This window comes from Ruditapes philippinarum, unplaced genomic scaffold (assembly GCF_026571515.1).
Source record: "Ruditapes philippinarum isolate M1 unplaced genomic scaffold, ASM2657151v2 ctg4222_1_1_1_1, whole genome shotgun sequence".
NCBI classification, from domain to species: Eukaryota; Metazoa; Mollusca; class Bivalvia; order Venerida; family Veneridae; genus Ruditapes; species Ruditapes philippinarum.
In genome coordinates, this window is record NW_026866079.1 from 146,826 (window position 1) to 170,718 (window position 23,893).

The following is a 23,893-nucleotide window of genomic DNA, read 5'->3' on the forward strand; positions in this document are numbered from 1 at the left end:
AACATAAATAAATTCTTCCCCTTTTGAATACAATGATAAAATGACCATCTGTTACCTCCACAAGAGGGCGTTTGTATATCCCAGGTGCCATCAGAACCACATGTTAATGTAGATATCCCAGACATTGTATATCCAGTCATACAGGAGATTGAAGCTTTAGTTACAGAACCATCAGTTTGATATTGTTACATTACCACCGTGGTACTGACAACAACTCACATTTTTCTGAAAAAAAAAAAAAAAAAAAAGAACAAAAAGTTTGTTTTTTAAATAAAAGTTTACACAATTTTATCATCAGTACAACTGAACCCTACCTGTACCAGTTTAAAAGCTTGTAGACTATGGGATGCAGACAAATACTTAAGAAACAAAAATACTAGAAACAAATCAAATGATTTAAAGCAAAATATTGTTGGGCATATCTTCTCAGAAACAAAGTATTCAACATGATAATGGTAGTAATTGTATCATGTTTTTGTGTATATTATCAAAACTCTTCTGGTGCTATAAATGACATTTAAAAAACAGAACATATGACCATATTATGCACAAATAGAGGAAAATTTACAGTTCACAAAATAACTTTATAAATGACACCAACCAAAGAAAGTACACCAAAGGTTTTATAAATGTAAAGAAAAATGATACAAAAATCAGTATACCACATGATGGCTCATTTAAACTCCAGCCCAGTCCATTATCTTGGCATACTCTTTCTGATGCACCATTTAGAGAATAGCCAGAATCACATGTGTATGATATAACAGAACCGTTAGACTGTGCCACTCCATTTGCAAAGAACAATGATGATGAGCATACTAGAAAAAAGTTAATACAGTCTATATTAAATAAAGTGTGTGAAACATAGCATATATAAACAATATACATGTTTTTTTCAAAACCTAATTAATTAAGTAAGAAATGCTAGGTTTAAAGTTACAACGAAAGTGTTCAATTCATAAAGGCATATTTTTCAGATAAGCTGCTAAAATATAAAACATCAAATGCCAATAATGCAATTTAATCAGGTCACCCACAACTCTTATGATGACCAATTAATAAAAGTCTTACCTAAGGGAAAATGATACCAAGGGGGCCCCTAATTAAGGGTATATGTAATTTAAACCCTAACTCTTCTTTATAAATTTAATTTTAAAACCCATCAAATTCCAGTCAAAAATTGGGGCCCCAAAAAATTTTAAAATTTAAAGATAAATGTTTAAAAATGGATTAAACTTTTGGGTTGGGGAAAAATTTGCCAAATTTAAAATTCGGGCATTTTGCGTGAGAAAATTAGCAAAAAAATTTTGGGGGGGGAAAGGGTCGAAATTTAATGACAGGGTTGGTTTTATATTTTGCAGAGGATTTAATTTTGGGGATTTTCGTTAATCGTAAATACCCAATATTTTCCCAGTCCCCTTTTCAAAACCAAATTATACCCTTTAAAGTGTTTAGTATGGAATATTTAACAAGATTTTTTTCCCCGAACATGCCTTTTTTTTAAAAATTTTTTTTAGAGAATTTTCATTTAAAAGAAAAATTTTAAATGATTTGAATAAAAACACATACGCAAAACTGGAGGGTCTCCACTCCAAAAGCTCCCTCCCGAATTCTTATAGTATCACCAAAAAATAATATCATTTTGACATTATATTTGCCCTTTTGTTTCTGTCCATTATGGGTTCCCCTTACAAACCCATCTGTATAGATTCAATAGAGGGGGATGCAAATGTTTAAAAAATATATAATAAAACTATGAAAAATTTAAAAAAAAAATGTAAAAAGGGAAAAAAGTTTCATTTTTACGCATTCAAAATTTCCCTTTTGATTAATTAAATTTTAAAGGGGAAAAATAAATATTAAAAATTTTGTATGATATTTTTCTTTTTAATTTTAATTTTAAAACTATAATTTTTGAAAATGCAGTCAAAACCAAAAAAAATCTTTTTCCCTTCCCAATAAGCTCCCCAGAAAATGAAAAGTTTTAAACCCCATTTAAAAGAAAACCTTTAAAAAATGACATTGAACATATATGTCAACTTTATCATCTTACTGTTTGTTTCTTTCATTTTACGCCTTTTCCCAACAGTTTTTCATTCATATAGGTCATATATATCCTAACCATTGTTCCTGGAGAGTTACACAAGTACTAGACTACCTACCTCCATACTAAACTACCAAAGCATCTCCCGGGGATCGAACCAACACCAGAGAGGTAACTGGATTAGAAGTCATCGACTCTAACTCCTCGACCACTGAGGCCATTTTTATCATCTTACAACTGTACATGTTTTTATTTATTTTAATAATTGAAATAAAATAAAACGACTATGAGTAACATTTTCATATTTAATTTTGTTATATGTATATGACTCATACATGAACGCTTCAACAATGTTATTGCAAACAATAAAGCAAAATATCGCACTAAATACAATTCAAGGTTGGATTGTGTTTGGCCGCTCAAAATTTGACAGGGTATTCCCGTGTCTAAATAATTCGACCGAGAGGAGATCAGACGTGCTTTATATTACACATTTACTTTTTTGCTAAAGTCCAAATACATACAAAAACACGCCAACAGTATCATACAAACGCAACGCAACGCAAACGCAAAACACAGTGTTCAACAGTCCAAAAGATTACGCAAATGACATCAAATTGAAGATTCCATTCATCGCTGGGAACCCAAGCGTATAAATAGAAACCACAACTGACGCCATACACTGCAACGCAAAAAACAGGAATTGCCAAGTACTACGGGCAAAACCAAATAACGCAAACTGCAGTCCAAACACATGGACAAACTGTATGATACTTCCAAAATTAATTTCCTGATTATAGGTCGGCCTACCCTGACGGGTATTCCGTCACGAGCAGTAGAAACCATACACAGGGTTTTAAGTTAAAATGCCAACAAAACAGAATACAATGTCTGATCTCCTCTCGATCGGAAGAATTTTACGCCACTGTGAGCGACGATATCAAAATTAAATATGAAAAAACAGTATAACATATAAATTTCTGTGAGTCTATGAAAGTTTATTAAACTACAGTTTTAAATTCGAATTTCAAGTGTCCACATTTTTTTATTTAAGTCTAAGCTAGCACCGAAACGTAATTCTATATACTTATTATTAACCAGTCACAAAGATGTTTTCTGTAATTTATAAAGTACACAGTCTCTTCACATTAGCTGGTTTTCACTTATAACACACAATGTTTTTGCTCCCAAGTGTTCCATCAGGGTAGCATCCAATCTCTGCGTTCAGGTGCGTAGCCAACTCTTGACATTTGTGGACAAACACAGGTTATTGACAAAACTCAAACTCAATCCTGCAAATAGACAAACAGCAGCAGTAATCTTGTACAAGCTAAATATCAAATCAATACACATAAGCTTAACAGTCAAAATATTTAATTAAAAGTTTCGATCTTAATGAACCTGCCTATTAACTTCTTAATATATTAGCCTAAACAGGGTGTGGCGGGCGGGTAATTGAGTGTGTTAATGCTTCGTCGTCAAACAAAAACTGAGAAAGTTGCACGAGAAACTCGGGCTTTTATATTATTAACAGCTAACTCTTTATACCCGGCTCTATATAGAAATGATACGATAAACACGGTAACCAGTGTAATGTAAACAATCTATAGATAATGACCGAGGTTTGCCGATTGCCACGTAATGATAGCTTTACACAAGGTAGCAGACGATTATTTCTCTAAAATAAATGGGATTATTTTAATTCTAAAATAATCTTTATTATTTTAATAATTGAAATAAAATAAAACGACTATGAGTAACATTTTCATATTTAATTTTGTTATATGTATATGACTCATACATGAACGCTTCAACAATGTTATTGCAAACAATAAAGCAATATCGCACTAAATACAATTCAAGGTTGGATTGTTTTGGCCGCTCAAATTTGACAGGGTATCCCGTGTCTAAATAATTCGACCGAGAGGAGATCAGACGTGCTTTATATTACACATTTACTTTTTGCTAAAGTCCAAATACATACAAAAACACGCCAACAGTATCATACAAACGCAACGCAACGCAAACGCAAAACACAGTGTTCAACAGTCCAAAAGATTACCGCAAATGACATCAAATTGAAGATTCCATTCATCGCTGGGAACCCAAGCGTATAAATAGAACCCACAACTGACGCCATACACTGCAACGCAAAAAACAGGAATTGCCAAGTACTACGGGCAAAACCAAATAACGCAAACTGCAGTCCAAACACATGGACAAACTGTATGATACTTCCAAAATTAATTTCCTGATTATAGGTCGGCCTACCCTGACGGGTATTCCGTCACGAGCAGTAGAACCATACACAGGGTTTTAAGTTAAAATGCCAACAAAACAGAATACAATGTCTGATCTCCTCTCGATCGGAAGAATTTTACGCCACAATAAATTTATCAAAAAATTTATCCCCCAAATTCTTATTGGGAGACTGGTACATTTTTAATGATAGAATCTTTGAAGTAATCTAGGAGGAATTCCAAACCAATATCATTGAGATGAACCCCGTCTGCCCGAAAAAATGCAGTTTTAGCATCAATGTCTGGCTTAATTGTGTCACTTTTACCCGATGAATGAACTAATTGACGGCCTATCCTGTTAACTCGTTTGCGTTTATTTTCCATAGCAACCCAACCCCCCGTGGCATTATGCCAGGTCTGCCTCTGTAATATATCTACCCAAATTAGTACCGTTGTAGGGAAAGCTTCACGTAAGTAAAAAATTTCATCCCGAATAACATCTTTCAAATTTAAAATCGGTAAATCTGCCAAATCATTACCTCCTAAATGAACAATAATAATGGATGGAGGTGAAGAAAATAACACCTGTGATTCAATAGAGTGGCGGAAAGACTGCCAACGTAGGCCTCGAACACCCCACCAGGCTATTGTTAAATCTTTCAATCTCAAATTAGGCTTTCCTTGTATTCTTTGCCCGCTGTCCAGCCCAGAACGGGATCGAGTCACCCAGGACCCAAACATCTAAATATAAATAAAAGATTACACAGCGTAAGATAGTGATTGAGAAGAATCAACATTTAAGGACGAATATAAAGTCGAAACGCTTGAGATGTCCACCTTCCCAGTTTCATTATTACTGATGAAGGGTAACCTTTTGTAGCTAAGTCTGTGGCTCTGCCTATTCTAAAGCTATGGGAGGTGAAATGTGCGTCAGACAAATTAGACTGATTGACACACTTAGTTAGTACTGCCGAGAACTGGGTTCTAGTTACCGGCGAACCATCAGCGTGACAAAATAGAGGGCCCTTTGAACGAGGCCTGATTGACACAAATTCAAATAGAGCGTTAACAGGGCATAAATCACCAGTTTCTCTAGGTATTTTCAGAAGAACAGGAGTCCCTCTTTGATTTGTTTTAAAATGACGCAATTTAATAACTGCATATTCTTTTTGACCTACAAATGTCAAATCCGATAAACTGAGCACATTTTCAGCTTGCATGCCGGATGACGTAACCAATTCGCTGACCCGAAACAAACCATAATAGGCCAAGGTAAAAAGTGACTCGAATAACTTGTTTTCGTAAATATTATAACACACGCTCGGTAGTGAATCACACACCGAAACCAATGTGCGTATTGTTAATGGTGCCCGACAATCGTTAGTTATACGATTTCTGCGACAACCTTCTAATAATTTGTTGACCATAAAAACATTATTTATGTCATAAAAACCATATAATTTATGGTAATAATTCAGGCCAGCGATATAAGTTGTAATAGTTTTTGGTGAATGGCCTTTCTCAAAACAAAATGCCATAAACAAAATCACGTGATTAATTGGAATAGGCCATTGACTTAGCATTTTGAATGATAGTCTAAATTTCTCGAACATATTGACGCTAGTTCGGTAAGTTGATAAAGAGTTTGATGCTAGTCCCGATTGTAGCAGTTGTACAACTCTAGACTGAATGCGTTCCATAGAAACTCTGGAACCTGGCAAGGGGTGGGGTCCGCTTCCGGTGCCAACTCCCTGAATCGAGATAGCTGAAACCGAGACAAAGCATCACAAATATCATTTTGACAGCCAGGGAGATGACTAGCCTTAATTAAAATGTTGAGTCTTAAACAGCGTAATGCTAAAATTCTGACAAGACACATGACTGCCTCTGATTTTGACGTTAACTTATTGAGTATATGTACAACTGCAAAATTATCACAATTAAATTTTATTTTTCTGTTCACTAATTCCTCGCCCCAAATGAATAATGCGACTAAAATGGGAAAGAGTTCTAGAACAGTAATATCCGTGGTGATACCTAATTCATGCCACCACGTTGGCCATCTTGCATTGCACCAATGACCCTTGAAGTAAAGACCAAAACCTAAACCTATACCCCCGGCACTATCTGAAAATAACTGCACATCCTCATTTGAGACCCAAAATCTGTCATGAAAAACGGAAATACCGTTAAATGATTCTAAGAAAACTAGCCACATAGACAAATCCAATTTTATTTCTTTTTTTATTCTAATTCGATGATGAGATTTAGTAAGCCCACATATTGAATTAATTAAGCGGCGAATAAATGGCCGACCAATAGCTATGGCACGACAGCAAAAATTTAAAGATCCAATTAAAGATTGTATCTCTTTTAATGTTGACTTTTTATGAGATAAGATATTCTTTATTTTTTCAACAACCTCGGTTATTTTAGTCGTGGGTATCCTCACAACCATTTTGCTTGAATCTAACTCGAGGCCGAGGAAAACGAGGCTCTCCGTGGGCCCCTCGGTCTTATCTTCGGCTAGGGGTACCCCTAACTCCGACATTGTTCCTCTAAATATTTGTAATGCCCTATTGCAAGAGTCCATCGACGTATCACCTCCCAAAAAATCATCTAAATAGTGAATTAATTTGCCTGATTCAAAATTAAATGTAATGCAAAATTCCAAGAATCTTGAAAATCTTTCGAAGGTTATACAGCTTACAGATGCTCCAAACGGAAGTGCCTTATCGAAATAAAACTTATCATTATAACGAAAACCAAGCAACTCAAAATCTGAAGGTTTAATAGGGATCAGACGGTAAGCACTTTTAATATCGGATTTAAATAGTTTGCAGTGCTGACCTAGATCTTGAATCATTTTGATTGCCTGATCGAAACTGGTGTATTGAACCGTGCACAAGGCCGGATCAATATAATCATTGATTGATTCGCCCGGCGGATATGACAGATGATGAATCATTCTGAACTCCCCGGGGGTTTTCTTCGGGACCAGACCAATCGGGGATACAATTAAGTTTGGTAGTGGACGCTTATTGAATGGTCCAGCTACCCGGCCAGCTATAATTTCTTTATTAATTTGACTGTTAATTATTTCCGGATTTAACAGAGTAGAACGCAGATTATTGGAATCACGTGCAACACGGGGACCGGAATACTGTAGTGGAAAGCCATTCTTAAAACCATCATATAAAAACTCTGCTTCAATTTTATTATAAAATTGTAAATAATATTGCATGGCCGAAAGTTTAATTGGTGATTTCGCAATATTATGAATATCTGGATTTGACTGTTTTTCTGATGTACAACAATGATTAATCGATTTACTTGTTTGACTGCCCTCTATTGTAACCTCTCCCTTTTGAATGGGACTGAGACCCCCTTCCTCGAAAATTACGTTGAAAAGCTGGTGTACGACTTTTCTGTGTATAACCAACTGAATTTGAAGAGAAACAGTTTATCTCAGGATGGGGCGCATTACACTTCGCGCATAAGTGGGGAAATTTGCAGTTTTGCCACGTGCATCTACCATTATTAAAATCAAGACACGTGTACTTAAATTTTGAAACGTTTTGGGCTTGATCTGGCTGTCTAACTTGCATACACCGCCACCATAGGTCATTGTTGATTTTAGACCATGGTGAAGGTGTAATAGCCTGGCGTAAGCGAAACTGCTCATCATAAGTTTTCCAGGCTGACCCGCCTTGTCGCATAGCGCATTCTCTTATATTGTACATATAATGTAGCAGTTCATAAACTTTGTCTGAATGATTTGACAGGTATATGGAGGCATATATGATGAATGCGTTTGTCCATTTTTCGATATCATAAATCTGATCTTTACACTCCTTTGGAGCCGAAACCAATTGTAACTCGGAATTAACCGTAACAATACCGCCCCTAAAAAATTCGGAGATAGCTCAATTGCACCCTTGAGCAACAACGCAAAATTAACGTACTCGCCTCTACAGATTTGCTGTTTGAGAACTGTAGGGATATGAGCCGCTAAGTCATCGTCTGCTAGGCGAACAGACGGTGCTGAGCATACATTAGCTGGTGAAACATTTGTCAGCGGCCTAGAATGAACATTTGCATTATTACTGGTTGTGTCGGACCCCAGAAAATGATCATTATTTACACGTGTTGGAAAATCTTTATTTGAAATAATACCCGATGCACTCAAAATTCGCTCGAAGTCGATAACATTGGACTTACCCGCTTCAGTCTCTAGAAGCCTGACATCCACCATGTCGTCCAATTCGTCGGCTTGGCGCTTCTGACCCCTCGGTTGTCTGGCATCGACGCGCGGGTTATCCTGCACGTGCTCTTGACTCTGCTGGGGCTGGGCGCTACCACAATCATCAACTGCTCTACCTGCACGACGTGGAGTTGAATTTTGTTGACATTCGACGGTCCCTCGTGCATTTCTCTGCAAACGACGCTCCCCTAGAGGAATTTCAGGTACTGAAGCTGCCTGTCCTCTCTCGCTGCGTCGCATGGCCATTTCTCTTCTCGAAGGTTGAATCCTTCGGCGTGTACGACCTCGTGGCATGGCTAATAAATTTCAGCTTACTCTAATTGAGTGTGTTAATGCTTCGTCGTCAAACAAAAACTGAGAAAGTTGCACGAGAAACTCGGGCTTTTATATTATTAACAGCTAACTCTTTATACCCGGCTCTATATAGAAATGATACGATAAACACGGTAACCAGTGTAATGTAAACAATCTATAGATAATGACCGAGGTTTGCCGATTGCCACGTAATGATAGCTTTACACAAGGTAGCAGACGATTATTTCTCTAAAATAAATGGGATTATTTTAATTCTAAAATAATCTTTAATATTTATGTACCAGAGTTTATGCATCTTTATCTAATAAGGCAATAGTGGGAATTATATAAGAGTTACAAATAAAATCTCAAGATGTTAATAAAATGTAATAAAAAATATGCTAACAACATGAGGGCGCGGAGATATCCCAGTGTCCATTATCATCACAGGTAGCAGAGTAATCACCAGAGACACTGTAACCAAGGTTACAAGTGTAAGTTACAGAGGAAGTACTTCCATTTGTTGTGATCATCACATCACCATCAGCAATTGATGAAATATCCTCACATTTATCTGAATTGAAAAATAATTTTGTTTGTTTTTTTTATATGTATTTTTTGCTGATTTTAACACATTTGTTTTAGTTTATTCTCTGTCACTTCACCACCCAACAAGCTTTCCTGGATAACAAACCAAGACACAGTAGTAACACATATTAAATTTAGATAAATATATAAATAATCATACAAAATCACTTAGAATTTCATCCTCATTTTTTTCTCTCAAGTATTTCATCAAAATATCCAAATAATATATTTCTAAATGCTTATTGTAGACCAATCCACTTTAAAGATATTATGTATAATTATGAAGATAACGAAAGCTTGAGTCAGTTCAGGTGAGCTATTAAAAAATCATATCAAACTTACTGCATGTAGGAGGTGATCCAGACCAACCAGAGGAGTCTGTGGCACATGTTCGAATATTTGAGCTGACCATTGAAAAACCCACATCACATGTATATGTCAATGTCATACCATCGGCACTAATTGTGTAGTTGCCATCAACCAATGAAAGTGGTGGGTCACAAACTGCCAAGAGATATTACATGATCAAAAGTAAATACTTTACAATACAAGAGCACAGCATGTGGTGTTTACATTTGTCTGTTACAAAAAAATCTATGTAATAAAAAAAAGAGTCATAACTCCAAAATTATTGTTTACAGAATAATGCTCCTTGTAATGATTGATAATCAAGTTTCATGTTAATATCCCTTGAAATGTTTGAAAAAATAGACTACATTAAAAGTTTTGAACAACGACTGTTTCCATCGAATCTTGGGAAAAACACATGTAATAAAGAAGAAAATGTCAAGACAATCAACGGCTTTGCAAACGCTGAGCAAACTGTTTGACCAAAAATCAGAAAAAAAAGTATGTAATCATTTTAAGTACAACACATATTAACATGAAACTGTTATAAAAAAACATACCACATGTTGGTACTGAATCATTCCAGCTTCCATCTGATCTACAGACCAATAATTCAGATCCTTTTATTATGTAGTTAGAATGACATGTGTATAGAACAGATGTTGACAGTCCATCAGACATAACCGAAACATCGCCGTTATCAACGTCACCCACTGTAGGACATTGAACTTTAAAAGAAAAATATACAAACATGTCAACAGTAACAGACAGAAACATGAGAGCTGAGAAAAAACAACAAAAAAACAACAGAAAATAACAGAGCAGTAAAAATATTAAAAATAATTATTTACTTGAATATTATAGTATTTCAACATTTGAGTGCTCTATTGTTCATGCTTTATTAGTTATATTGGTTAAGAAAAAGTATGGATATCTTCTGGATCTGAATATAATGTGGTTATAAGCAAATGGTTTGACTATAAAACAATTTTGTTTCTTAAAAACCTTCCTATGTATAAAGCAAAAAGAATTCGATATTAAATAACTATATTCTGACAAGATGTTGTTCACATTTTTACAAATACATTGTATTGGTTAACAAAAAAGAATGAACAAATTTTCAACAACAGCATAAAAGTTTTAACAATATGTAATGAATTGAAGCCAACATTTATAATTATATAATAGCTTAAAGACCGAGATATCAAATTACCACAATTTGGCGGAGAAGAGGACCATGTTCCGTCCAAGTTACATGTTGAAACTTCGCTTCCAGAAAGTGTATAACCTGTATTGCATTGGAAATTTGCTACAGACATTGTACCATTTGTGCTGACGGCAATATTACCATTCTCTGGGGCTGATATATCCTCACAGGTTTCTGAAGAAATAAAAGACTAAGTAAAATTCTGGAACTAAAATAATTAAATTATCAAATTGCTGTTAATAATTCAGTATAATTTCAGAAATTCATTCCTTAAAACTTGATGTTTGCAACAAATCATTTTGATTTTAGTATTATAATTTATTATCTCTATGACATTAATAAATTCAATAAAAGCCGTACATACTCAGGTAAGAATTTGCAATATAATTACATAACATTAATAGTACACTTACCACAAGTAAAGGCAGACACTGACCAGATGCCTGTATCCGTGCATTCAATGTTTGGCTCCCCAACAAGTGAAGTTCCAACAGCACAGGATACCTCAGCAGACGTTACGGAACCATCAGATGATAACTCTATAGAGCCATTCTGAGGAGAATTCAAACTGCCACACTCAACTGCAACAAAAATAGTGACTGGTATATAAGGTAGGTATTTAATTGTAAGTATTACCAAACAATTTTTGTTTTTGAAGGAAAATATTAGGCTGAAATGGGGTTATAGTTTGATCATTAATACATATCCTTCTCTAGATGAGAAATTGATAGTCAATTATGGGCTTTATAATACAAAAATGTGGTGATCTGAAGCAACCACCAACTACATAAAACCTGGTCAGAATGCAGGGTAGTCTGACTCTGCAATGGTGGAACTTGCCTATCATTCAAACACCTTTATAGTTTAGATAGCATATGATTCAATTCCCAAACCAGTTGAAAAAAAAAAAAAACAACCTTAAAACATTCATTAAAATTCTACTATACCACATAAAGGCTGAACTGAATCCCAGCCAAGTCCATTGCTTTGGCACACTTGATTTTTCTCTCCATTCATTGTAAACCCTTCCAGACATGTATATGTAATGATAGATCCGTTAGAACTTATATTGTAGTAACCATTTGTAATAGATGGAGGCAGATCACATCCTTCAATATGAAAATAAAACATATTTTATAAACAATTTGTTTATAGGTGTTATTTACAAAAAATAAAAATATGTTGTCAAAGGACTCCAAAGGACAAACATATTCCTTGAACTCAAGTTAAAATCAATCTAACTTGCCGGTTTAGGTTAACCTCGGACGTTCTCACAAATTGATACTTATGTGACTATGTTATTGTTCTCTCCACTTTTCTTTTAGCCACATAAGAGCAAAGTTTAGCCATGTAAGAGACTGAATGAATAGAATTTACAGTTATGTATTGTCCTCCTAACCACATAAGTATCCAAATGTATGCTCATACAGACAGATGGACAGACAAACTGAGGGCTGTAGAAATTTTAAGAATTAAATTTAAGGTAATGTTTCAAACATGTTTATTCATAACAGGAATCAAGATGGTACAATAATAAAGTTAAACACAATATGAAAGATTTGTAAGTATTTTTATCTATCGACATTCATCCTCTTTGAATAGACATAAAAAAAATATGTCACTTTAATTTGTATTCAAACAAAAAAAGCCCTTAACATATTTAAAGGCACTTACGACACTCTGGCTCTAACCCATTCCAAGTTCCGTCTGTGCCGCAACTAAGACTAGAATCTCCATGGAGATGATATCCTGCACTACAGTCAAAGGTTACCATGGTAACAGTACCATTTGTCGATCTTGTCATCGAACCAGATTCTGGTGGAATCAGGGTGTCACATTGTGCTGGAGAGTTGAGATAATTCACACATGTTCTTATATATATTAAAAATTGATATACATGTATATATATGACTGTCAACTCCAAAGGTTAATATCAACATAAAATATTTCCTTACATATAACCCATTTTTAAATAATCAAAGTTTTTGGGACATTAAGTCTAATGGTAAAATAAGTTGAACACTTGCAGAGAAATAGATAATTACTGATTATTTATCAAGAAAAGCAGTTTAGGTGAACCAACTGTCGATATACGACCAAAAAAGTTTTGAAAACAGTATTAAAACCACACAAACAAACATCATATTCAAAGTTAACAAACTAGGAATATCATGTATGACAGCTGATCTACTTTAAAGTACAATGTTTGTTTAAAAATACTTATATTAGCCAATCTGCACTACTGAATACAGCTCACAATAGACAAATCAAAACTTAAACTCAATGAAAGCTTACAGCAAGTTGGTTCAGAAGCATCATATTTCCCTGATACAGCACAAGTTGAATCACTTGTTCCTTTTAAAGTGAATCCCTCATCGCACGTAAAAATTACAGTTGAAGTTTCTCCATCTGTGACTGACGTGAAAGCACCATTTTGTGGTGTGATAATATTGTCACAGAGAACTGAAATTATATTGTGAAAATGTAAAAACATTCTATTCTATAACCCAAGTTTGCATTCTTTTGTAAAATACTGCTTCAATGTAATCATCAATGAGGTTAACAAACACAGCGGACTTCATGTCCGAAGTCTAAAGTTTTTCTAGAGCAATTAAAGAAGATGTTTATGAAAAAAACTTCAGACACTGTAATAAATTAGTTTTATAAAAGAAATAATAAAACAAACCACTCCACAGATCTTTGTAATATTCAGGTAATGTTATCAACAAAATATTCAACAAAAAACAATTTGAAAAAAAAGATTATTGTTAAAACAAATATTTAGAATTTCACATTCAAATATTCCATAGAGTTTTGAATATTCGAACATTCCAATATTGGTTATCATCCCTAGCTATCCTATTAAAAATCATTCCCTCTGAAAAAAAGAGGGATTTATGACCATTTCAAATGCAACACTAGACACCATGTTTTATTAATATCCAGATCTAGTTGAGAATTTCTCAAAACTACCCCATAAGCAAAACATAACTTGGTTTGTTAGATCAAAAGATACCAAAAGAAACATACCACAGACAGGTGCTGAAGTGTTCCATGACCCATCATCCCTGCACACTGTAGTTGAGCCTCCATCCATTGTATACCCAGCAGAACATGAGAACAACGCAACAGTCACCACACCATTGGTTGATAAACTGACAGCACCACCACTAGGATGCGATACAGTATCACATAAACCTTTGAAAAATGTACAAAAATTCTTAAAGCAGCATGCCTTTAAATTCATGCTAATTTTCATGAAAATTTTGAAATTGTATTTAAGGCATTTTAGAGTAAAATATTGTCAGGAGAACAAAGGAAGTAGTTATTACATTGCAAACAGCACTAAACGTCCAAATAAATTACCAAAAAGAGGTTCAAATAAGCAAGAAATGAAATCCAAAATGGAGGAAATGAGTAGCAACACTCTGTGAATTTGTGACTGTTAAGATTTACATTTTACTTGGTCTGTTTGTTTGGTTTTAAGGCGCACCAACACAATATATGTCATATGGCATCAAAACAGGAAAGTTGATTTTGGCTAACCTTGGGAGCTAAGAGATGCATAGACTCCAGTAAATCAGACCCAGTTAGTCACCTATTAAGATCAAACAGGGACAAATGGTGGCTGCAATTTCTTATGTCTCAACAATTAAAGGCAACCCCTCAGTCACAAGGGGCTTTTACACAGTTTATCAAATTATCATTTCAATATGTTTCTGTTAAAGTTAGATAATTCTATGCTACAACAAGATACAATAAATTTGCTTATTATGTTCAAAGTTTTTGTTATATTAAGATAATTCTATGCTAATAAAATTTGCTTATAGTGTACCACATAAATATACAATCAATAGAGGATATTTCAATACTTAATTTATTGAACAAGTTGAAAAATTTTATTTTATTCAATCAGTTCAATAAATTAAGTAATGAACCTACACGAATATACATGTATATTCTAATGATGTTTTATCACATACCCAAAATAAAGACTATCTAAAGTGAAAAATAATTATTTTTTTAATAATGTGCCTTATAATAGTGTAACTCTAACATTATGTGTGTCTTTATGTTTGTTTGTATATGGCAAATGACGTCACAAAATATATGCATGTCCCTGCATACTGTTTTTACAGAGTCACAAAAGCAGCACGGGCGTGTGATAATGTATACATTTTATTCCAACATTAATTTCACATATGTTAAGTGAATATACTAACTACAAGTTGGTGGTACACCAGACCAGCCAGTTCCATCTAGCAGACATGTTCTATTTCTTTCACCATATAATGTATATCCAACATCACAGAAATAAGTGGCTACTGTCTTATCACTTGTAACAATGACTTCACCATTTGCTGGAGGGTCAGGATCAATACAGTCTGGAAGTTTACAAATATAAAACAATCTTATACATTTACATTCATTTCACTTTTAAACCTTACCATGTTAAATATCTTAAAGTGGCATTATGCCAAACAGATAAAACTCAAAAACACTTCAAATTTTTTGCCTAAGTGAAAAGTTGAGAATTAACAAGTTAAGACAGCTGGGGTACGGAGCCAAAACATCCTTATTAGCAGGGCGCGGGGTGCCGCTTATTAGCATGTTTACGCTCAGTGCCCTCGCCATTATAATTTGTTAATTCTCCACTCTTCGCTTGTCAGGGTCGCGGGCCAAAAACACAAATGGTATACCAAATAAATGTTTTCATGTGAACATGTAAATATGGTTTAAAATGTATAAGAAGCTTTCAATCTCTTGAGTTAAAGTGGAAATCTAACAGTATCACAAAACATTTTAATGACATTACATACCACACTGAGGTTCTGTAAGTGTCCATGTACCATTGCTTAGACAAGTTCTAGTTCCACCACCCACCAGATTGTATCCAGTAGCACATGTATATACAGCAGTGGTTACTGTATCATCTGTAGTTAACTGAACTGTCCCACTGGCAGGGTTAGAAAGTTCCTCACAAACAACTGGTATAAAACAAAAATAAATATTTCTTAAAGTATATTAAAATTAAAGCATAGTACAGTTTGATTGTATGAATCAAATAAATCGCCTAAAAGCACAAAAATTAAAATATAAGAAACATTATGTGCAAAAAAATGTTTGCTTCTGATGAGTTCTTGCTGCACCAACAGCTAAAAGTTCTTAAATAAATGACATAAAACATTCCTGTTTGACAATATAGCCATACAGATGAAAAATACAATATATATATATACCACAGGTTGGCACAGATGATGTCCATGTACCATCAGAATCACAATAATTTGTAACATCCCCATCCAGCGAGTATCCAATAGGACATGAGTATGTTATAAATGACTGTTGCCCATCAGTAGAAAGTAGAGCTTCACCATGCGTTAGACTGCTTAATGTATCACACTGAACTGGATGATTTAAATATACATGTATATAAAACCGTGTAAGTACCTAGACTGACAAACTTAAAATTCTTTTTTTATTTCATTTAAATAAAATAACAATTAAAAAGAAACAAAAGTACATTGAAATCAAAATTTTCTGGGCCTGTAATTGGAAACTTAATCATTTAGTTTATTGATACAGTTAGGTGGCATGGCAAGTGGTAAACATGTCAGACTAAATATCTTAGGTTAACTGGAAACAGTGGATTCAAACCCCATCAGGAGCAAGCCGTTGTTTTCATAAGCAAGAAACTTAACACTCATTGCCTAGTATACATACTGGTTGGTTCCAGGAATGGATCTGAGTCATGTGAGTGTTTCAATAAGCTTATACATTGTTATAGCTTCCGACACAAGCTAAAATAAATTTGTATAAACTTAATAGTTTCTTTTGCTGCTTTTTTTCTCTCTTTTTTTTAATGAAAAATATCATTCATTAAATTAATGATATTTAATGAAGGTGTAGCAGTATTGTTGTCAATGAAAAGCTGACATGGTCAACAACTCAATGGTATTTCTCAGCAAACTCAAGACATCAGCTTTGATTCTATAATTATCCTTACTGCAAATATAATATATTTGTTTCTTTGTTTGAAATTCATTGAACAATCAAATACTGAATCTGAGTGAAATATAATCCAGTAACTAAAATCAGAAGATCTCATGTAGATTATTAAATAAAAAATTACCACAATTTGGACTTTCTAAAAGCCATCCCTGGCCATCTGGTCTACAAATGGAAAATGTTGTCCCATCCAGAGTAAATCCTGAGTCACATGTAAACGTGGCTAAGTTACCGGTCGAGTTCACAGCACCATTTATTGGGGTGACAGGATCTTCACATACTTAAAAAAAATGTGATTATTACATTAAATATAATTTTATAAACAGTGTTAGGTGGTGTTCACACATTTATCACAAAAAGTAAATTTTATTGATCTCTTTATGATACATTGTAAACATTTTCATACAGGTTAAAATTTCCTTTTGTTTATACACAATAATCATTTGATTCATATCAAAATAAGAAAATTTCATATTTGCTTTCTCAACTGAAAAGTTTCATGAAAGAGATGCATTTATTATCACCTTAGTGCAATAACAGGTTTACTCCTTATATAATTTAATTGTAGTTAACCCGTTACTTAACTAAGGTAACATTATGTTAAGGGGATCAGGTGCCTAGTTGGTAAGGTGTCTGCCTCTCAACACAGGGATTATAGGTTTAAGCCCTACTGAGGTAAGACCATGTTTCCTCACATGAACCCAATAATGGTTATGTCCAGAAAGTTTAAACACAGCAGTGCTTTAAATAAGCGAATAGGCTTTATATAGTCTTAACTTAATAATTTGCCAGTGTACTTCATTGAGCTAAAGAAGAAAACTATTCTGACCCACATAATAATTATATTGTATGTTGCATAATATTATATCAATATCTTTAAAATATAAATTTTGTTTTAAAAACATACGGCAAGAAGGTGAATCTGACCAGGCTCCACTCTGTAAACATGTCACTTCAGCTTCTCCAATCATTTGATAATAATCAGCACACTGTACAGTAACGTATGAAGTAGTTCCATTAGAAGTCATGGTATAAGAACTACTTGAAATCGTTGGAAACTTCTCACATAATTCTAGAATAACAAGCAATTATCATAGTATTGCAAGCAATCCATAAGTCTCCTACTGGTTAGAACCCCATGAACATTCTGAAGGGCCAATTTGGCCATTCACTTATGTCTCTATTTTAAGTAAATTTGTTGAAAAAGTTCTTTAAAAGTGATGACAGGAAACAGTTTTTATGTACAGACAGACAGACGGACTGAAGGACACTCTAAAGTTATTTTTTTAAACAACCCTGTTATCAAAATATAACATTTTTAAAAGCAAAGTTCTTAAAAAGAAATAATGATGCAAGACGTCAAAGAGTGATAAGAGTGTAACAAAGAACAATCAGTAATGAAGGTGTTGATAATGAATGTTTATTTTCAGTATTTTTTGAGTTATCGCGGGATCCAGTTTTGTGGACGGACTGACGGACGTACTTACCAAATGGTACTTATGTGACTTTTCCTTTGATCTTTTTAGCCATTTTTAGTCACACAAGGCTTAAAAAAAGACACACAAGTAAAAACGGAATGAATAGGATCAAAGATAATTTACTGTTACCCATTGTTATCCAAATCACAAAAGTACCTCTGGGTTTGTACGGACGGACAGACGGACGGTAAACCTTAACTGGTAGGGGACTAATAAAACAATTATTTAATACAAGTTTAGATTCAAAATAATTAGATATGTGTTATTGGGGCTAAGAGACTATGATGATTACTGGCAGTCACGTGACCTCCCGTTAATAAGACAAATGATCAGCCGTCGGATTAACCGAACAAAGACACTAAAATTATGAATTTATTTCAAAAGAAAATATGTATATATATCTATTTACAATAAATAAAATAAAAAACTTTGACATAGTAATAAAGGTCTTTTTAATCACCATAATTATTCCAAACACATTAAACAAGAGCCCGGTTTGAGCCGGGTGATTCTCCCAGAATAGGTTTTGGACACAGGAAAGTAATCCTCTTGTAGTTTCAGAGTTATGTCCCTGGAAAAAGTTCAAAGTGCAATAATTCCAAAATTAGGCAAGGCAGAATTATTGTTCTTTGCACTGCACTTCTAACCAATGCGATCTATCAACCTACAAAGTTTCTTGTTGATATCCCTTATGGTTTCCGAGTTATGTTCCGGACAAGGTTCAAAATGTAAAAATGAACAAAGGGCAATAACTATAAAATTTGGCAAGGCGAGAGTTCAAGTTCTTGTGCACTGCACATCTACCCATTGAGATCCATCTACCTACAAAGTTTCATGTTGATATCTCTTGTAGTTTTAGAGTTATTTCCCGGACAAGATTTTTTTAAAAGGGGAGATAATTCAAAAATTGGGCAAAACAGAGTTAGTTTTTTTTTTGTACTGCACTTTTACTCAATGAGATCTATCTACCAACAAAGTTTCATGTTGATATATCTTATAATTTTAGAGTAATTTCTTAGACAAAGTTCAAAAAGTAAAAATAAGCAAAGGGCAATAACTTGTGCAAGGCAACATGATTTGTGAAAAAACTCAAGGTAAAAATCTTTAAGACATTAAAACTAAACCTTCAAATTACAAGATAGTCAAACCTGTTTATGTCAACTACTTTTGAGATATCATAAAACTGTTATAATGTCAGTGAAAATCAAAGCAAAATATACAATGTACGAGTTAACAAACTTTGCTTTGTATTTCTCATTGAATTGAATTATCAAAGCTAATTTAACAACCTTAAACAAAAGCTTCAAATGACTTTAAAATAATTCAATATGGTAGCCTTTTAAAACAAGGTTTGACTGTAATAATGAAATAACCAATAACTATCAATGAAATACATTTTGTCAAAATTACTAATAGTCAAAATTCTATGTTGCATAACTATAAAACAACACAATATTCAACATACTCGACACAATAGCTGAATGGGCATACGTAAATATTTATATAGAAGATAAGTGTACATATAAGTTTATATATTCATTTAAAAAAATATGATTTGTGTTTTATTAAATCAGAGTTTAAGTAAGTGTTGAGCCACGACAATCTACCAAATATATCAATTATTTCCTATTCTATATCAATAATGGTAAACCAATATCTTATTAAAGCTGCATTAAATAAATCTGTAAAAAAAATTTGCAGTCGGCCTAAAAACATGCAAGCATTATACAGTTTCATTAACCTTTTTAACAGTATTGTTGTAAATCTCATCAAACATTGTTGATAAATTACAATTATAAACGGAAAACCCCACGGAAACACTAAAGTTCGTATACGAATTTTAACATGCAAATGAAGACTATGATCAGTTTGTGTATGTGCTATGTCACAGTGTTAAAGTTGTTATACAGAACACAGCAAATACGAGATTTTTGTGTGCAAATACACTTTAACCGTTTTAGCTTCACGGTGCACTTGGCATGGCGTTCAGGAAAGAGTTATCATCTCATAAAAATATTAAATTTGTATGAAAACATCCGTTACAATGCGGAAATATACTGTTATATTAGGACTGCTACTTATCGCCATGTTTGTTAATTTAATATTGATGTACGGATAATCCAAAGGCAGAGTTTCTTATGCAAACAGAAATTGTACTTCCAATTTCGCCACAATGAGGTCCCAGATATGTATGCTTATCAAACTCACTTTTATTGTCTTGACACCATAATAAGATCTGGAGTCAATATAAAACCCAATTTATCAATTAAAATTCACTATTTCTGTTTTTATGAAATTTATTTAATGTACCTTTAATGAGATATAATCTATATTAACCCATTGCTTCATGAGCATTTTGTGAAAAATGGCTGTTTTCATTGAAAAGTCTCCCGTTACAAGTTCAAATTGCTATAATACTATAAAAACTGCTTCAACACTAATCAAACTTGGCACAAATGTTGACTGGACCATTGTCCTTGCAACAACATGCTCAGACTTAAATTTTCTGTTACCATGGCAACGAGGGGACATCTCAAAATTGCCAAAAATCACTATTTTGCATTGATTTTTTCCATCAAAATTGATTTCAAAGTGCTGCAACTTATCAATGGATTGAGATAGAGTCAAATGCTTTTCAGCGTTGGTTACACGTTACCTTATGATCAATCTGGGGTCATTTACAGCCTCTCACAAGTCCAAAATTTTCTTGGCGATGAGGGGGACTCCGCCCCCCTTCAAACCCCCCAAAACAGAAGGGGGCACATCCCCCTTCTGGCAACCCCCTGATGTATCTTTTGGTTGGGGGCCGCGCCGAAAAAGAGGTCATTTTTTTTAACAACATTTCTCAAACAAAAACAAGTGTTTGGGGCCTAAATAAGGCATTTTTTCATCATTTGAGACAACAAAAAAAGGGGGGGGGTGAAAAGGGCGTTAAAAGGCGTGTATATGAAGTAATGGGTTAATATCACTCTCCAGAAAACACTGACCAACAAAGCTTACTGTTCATTACATATTTCACCCTTCATGGTGCAATATATTTGCAATTATTAGTGTGAACAAACAAAATTTAATATCCCTTTTCTTTGTATACAATGATGAATGATATACTGTATTTCATCAGTGTGATATATCATATATCACTCTCCTTCTATAAACTACAATGTAATTGTTTCTTCATACAGTTTTATCATAAATATGATATGTATTAATGGGAAAACCTTTAACCGTATTCTTATTATGCTGAACTTGCCATCCCTTTAATTTGGAACTGTTTTAAAAAATATTTAAGTATTTATGCAACATTCTAACACGACTCGCATTTTCCCTATTGAACATAGAAGAACCGAAAGTGTGTGTTATTATGCAATAGAGTCACTGTTTGACGTTCTATATTTAGACATATGACGTAATCATTATAAATGTGACGTAACCACTATAAAATCTGACGCGCTGACAATAAGTCTGGAAACAAATCAGACGAAATTTTGCTTAATAGCAGGTACGGCAGCTTTTATTTGTTTATGTCGTGTTAGAATCGAAATAATATATCCAAATCGGTGATTTTAACGCTAGATAACATCACTGTTTGTCGTTCGGATGCGCATCATTATATCACTCGGGCTACGCCCTCGTGATATAATTCCTCGCATCCGAACTCCAAACAGTGATGTTATTGAGCGATAAAATCACAGTTTGGGATATATTATTTCTTAATTTTACACTACCATTGCAAATAGGTGACATTAATATACACTTGAATGGAAACTTGCTGCAGACTAAACAAGAAACAATTGGCAATGCCATGAAACCAGGTTTTCAATTATCACCATTGTAGATAAACATGTTGTATTTGAAATACAAATACAAGCAACAAACATTATGTAACTATGTGCAATGTAAAACATGAATAATGTAGGAGGAATTGCCACAGAAGAAGTGTTCACTATATATTCTGTATAAGGAAAACAAACAAAGGGCCATAACTAGGTAAAAAATTATCAAATCACAAAACCCCGACAATATGCGCCAAGGCACTTGATGACAAAGCTTCTGTGAAAGTTTGAACAAAATCCGTTGAGAAATGTAGGAGGAGTTCAGCACAGAAGAAATTGTTCACTATATATTCTGTATAAGGAAAAAAAACAAAAGGGCCATAATTAGGTCAAATATTATACAATCACAAAACCCCGACAATATGTGCCAGGGCACTTGATAACAAAGCTTCTGTGAAGTTTGGTCAAAATCCGTTGAGAAATGTAGGAGAAATTGCGCATGGTAGAAATTGTTCACTATATTCTGTTTAAGGAAAAAAAACAAAGGGCCATAATTAGGTCAAATATTATACAATCACAAAACCCTGACAATATGCGCCAGAGCACTTGATGACAAAGCTTCTGTGAAAGTTTGGTCAAAAACCGTTAAGAAATGTAGGAGGAGTTGCGCACAGAAGAAATTGTTCACTATATAAATCTATATAAGGAAAAAAAAACGAAGGGCTATAATAAGGTCAAATATTATCCAATCACAAAACCCCGACAATATGCGCCAGGGCACTTGATGACAAAGCTTCTGTGAAAGTTTGGTCAAAATCTGTTGAGAAATGTAGGAGGAGTTGCGCACAGAAGAAATTGTTCACTATATCTTCTATATAAGGAAAAAAAAACAAAGGGCCATAATTAGGTCATATATTATCCAATCGCAAAACCCTGACAATATGCGCCAGGGCACTTGATGACAAAGCTTCTGCGAAAGTTTGGTCAAAATCTGTTGAGAAATGTAGGAGGAGTTGCGCACAGAAGAAATTGTTTACGCCTGCCCGCCCCCCCGCCCGCCCGCCGACATACCTCAATCTAATAACCAGTTTTTTCCTTCGGAAAACCTGGTTAAAAAACTAGAACTGCCACTATCATGGCGTGAATACCCCCGCATACCACTTTGTCAGAATCAACAGTGGCCATTTAGAACTCAAGGACAACCTCCCTGCCAAATCTGAGGTTACTAAGCCAGTGCATTGCTAAGTTATGTATTCTACATGCTTCAAATGTGAAAATGTCAAAATCAATACACTCTGGACAAGCATTCTGAAGCAATTGAGGGGAAAAGCTTTATTTTGACAAGGTCCCTGTGACCTTGACCTTTGACCCAGTGACCTCAAAATCAATATTGATCATTTACTAATCATGACTAACCTCCATGCCAAATATGAAGACTGTGGGTCATAGGAACCTTAAGTTATTGGGCGGACAAGCTTTTTGAAGTCAAGGCCCCTGTGACCTTGACCTTTGACCTGGTGACCTCAAAATCAATAGGGGTCATCTACTAATCATGACTAACCTCCATGCCAAATATGAAGACTGTGGGTCAAAGGAATCTTAAGTTATTGGGGGAACAAGCTTTTTGAAGTCAAGGCCCCTGTGGCCT

General features: G+C 34.2%; 2 protein-coding genes across 3 annotated transcripts in view; both read right to left on the minus strand.

Moving 5' to 3' along the window:
- LOC132731224 (CUB and sushi domain-containing protein 3-like) overlaps window positions 1–23,893 on the minus strand; it is a 141,988-nt gene that overhangs the window by 55,577 nt on the left and 62,518 nt on the right. Inside the window, exons 13-30 of the mRNA XM_060717361.1 lie at window positions 17,902–18,066; window positions 17,119–17,274; window positions 16,226–16,393; window positions 15,806–15,973; window positions 15,209–15,370; window positions 14,016–14,183; window positions 13,281–13,448; window positions 12,660–12,827; window positions 11,933–12,094; window positions 11,399–11,566; window positions 10,992–11,159; window positions 10,339–10,506; window positions 9,773–9,934; window positions 9,249–9,416; window positions 8,250–8,844; window positions 6,707–7,712; window positions 4,824–5,025; window positions 663–818 (exon numbers count right to left, since the gene is read on the minus strand). Of these exons, the coding sequence (XP_060573344.1) occupies window positions 663–818; window positions 4,824–5,025; window positions 6,707–7,712; window positions 8,250–8,844; window positions 9,249–9,416; window positions 9,773–9,934; window positions 10,339–10,506; window positions 10,992–11,159; window positions 11,399–11,566; window positions 11,933–12,094; window positions 12,660–12,827; window positions 13,281–13,448; window positions 14,016–14,183; window positions 15,209–15,370; window positions 15,806–15,973; window positions 16,226–16,393; window positions 17,119–17,274; window positions 17,902–18,066 (4,278 nt within the window). The remainder of the gene's footprint in view (window positions 1–662; window positions 819–4,823; window positions 5,026–6,706; window positions 7,713–8,249; window positions 8,845–9,248; window positions 9,417–9,772; window positions 9,935–10,338; window positions 10,507–10,991; window positions 11,160–11,398; window positions 11,567–11,932; window positions 12,095–12,659; window positions 12,828–13,280; window positions 13,449–14,015; window positions 14,184–15,208; window positions 15,371–15,805; window positions 15,974–16,225; window positions 16,394–17,118; window positions 17,275–17,901; window positions 18,067–23,893) is intronic.
- LOC132731220 (uncharacterized) lies at window positions 2,727–9,133 on the minus strand. 2 transcript variants are annotated; one of them, XR_009625851.1, is made up of 2 exons: window positions 4,870–5,006; window positions 2,727–3,336 (listed from the first exon to the last, which is right to left on the minus strand). XR_009625851.1 is itself a non-coding variant. In XM_060717357.1 (2 exons), the coding sequence occupies exons 1-2, from the start codon at window positions 8,840–8,842 to the stop codon at window positions 3,269–3,271; spliced, it is 405 nt and encodes a 134-aa protein (XP_060573340.1). In that variant the 5' UTR covers window positions 8,843–9,133; the 3' UTR covers window positions 2,729–3,268. The 2 variants fall into 2 exon arrangements, 1 of the variants encoding a protein (XP_060573340.1); XM_060717357.1 differs by lacking the exon at window positions 4,870–5,006 and adding an exon at window positions 8,506–9,133 and having other exon boundaries at window positions 2,729–3,336.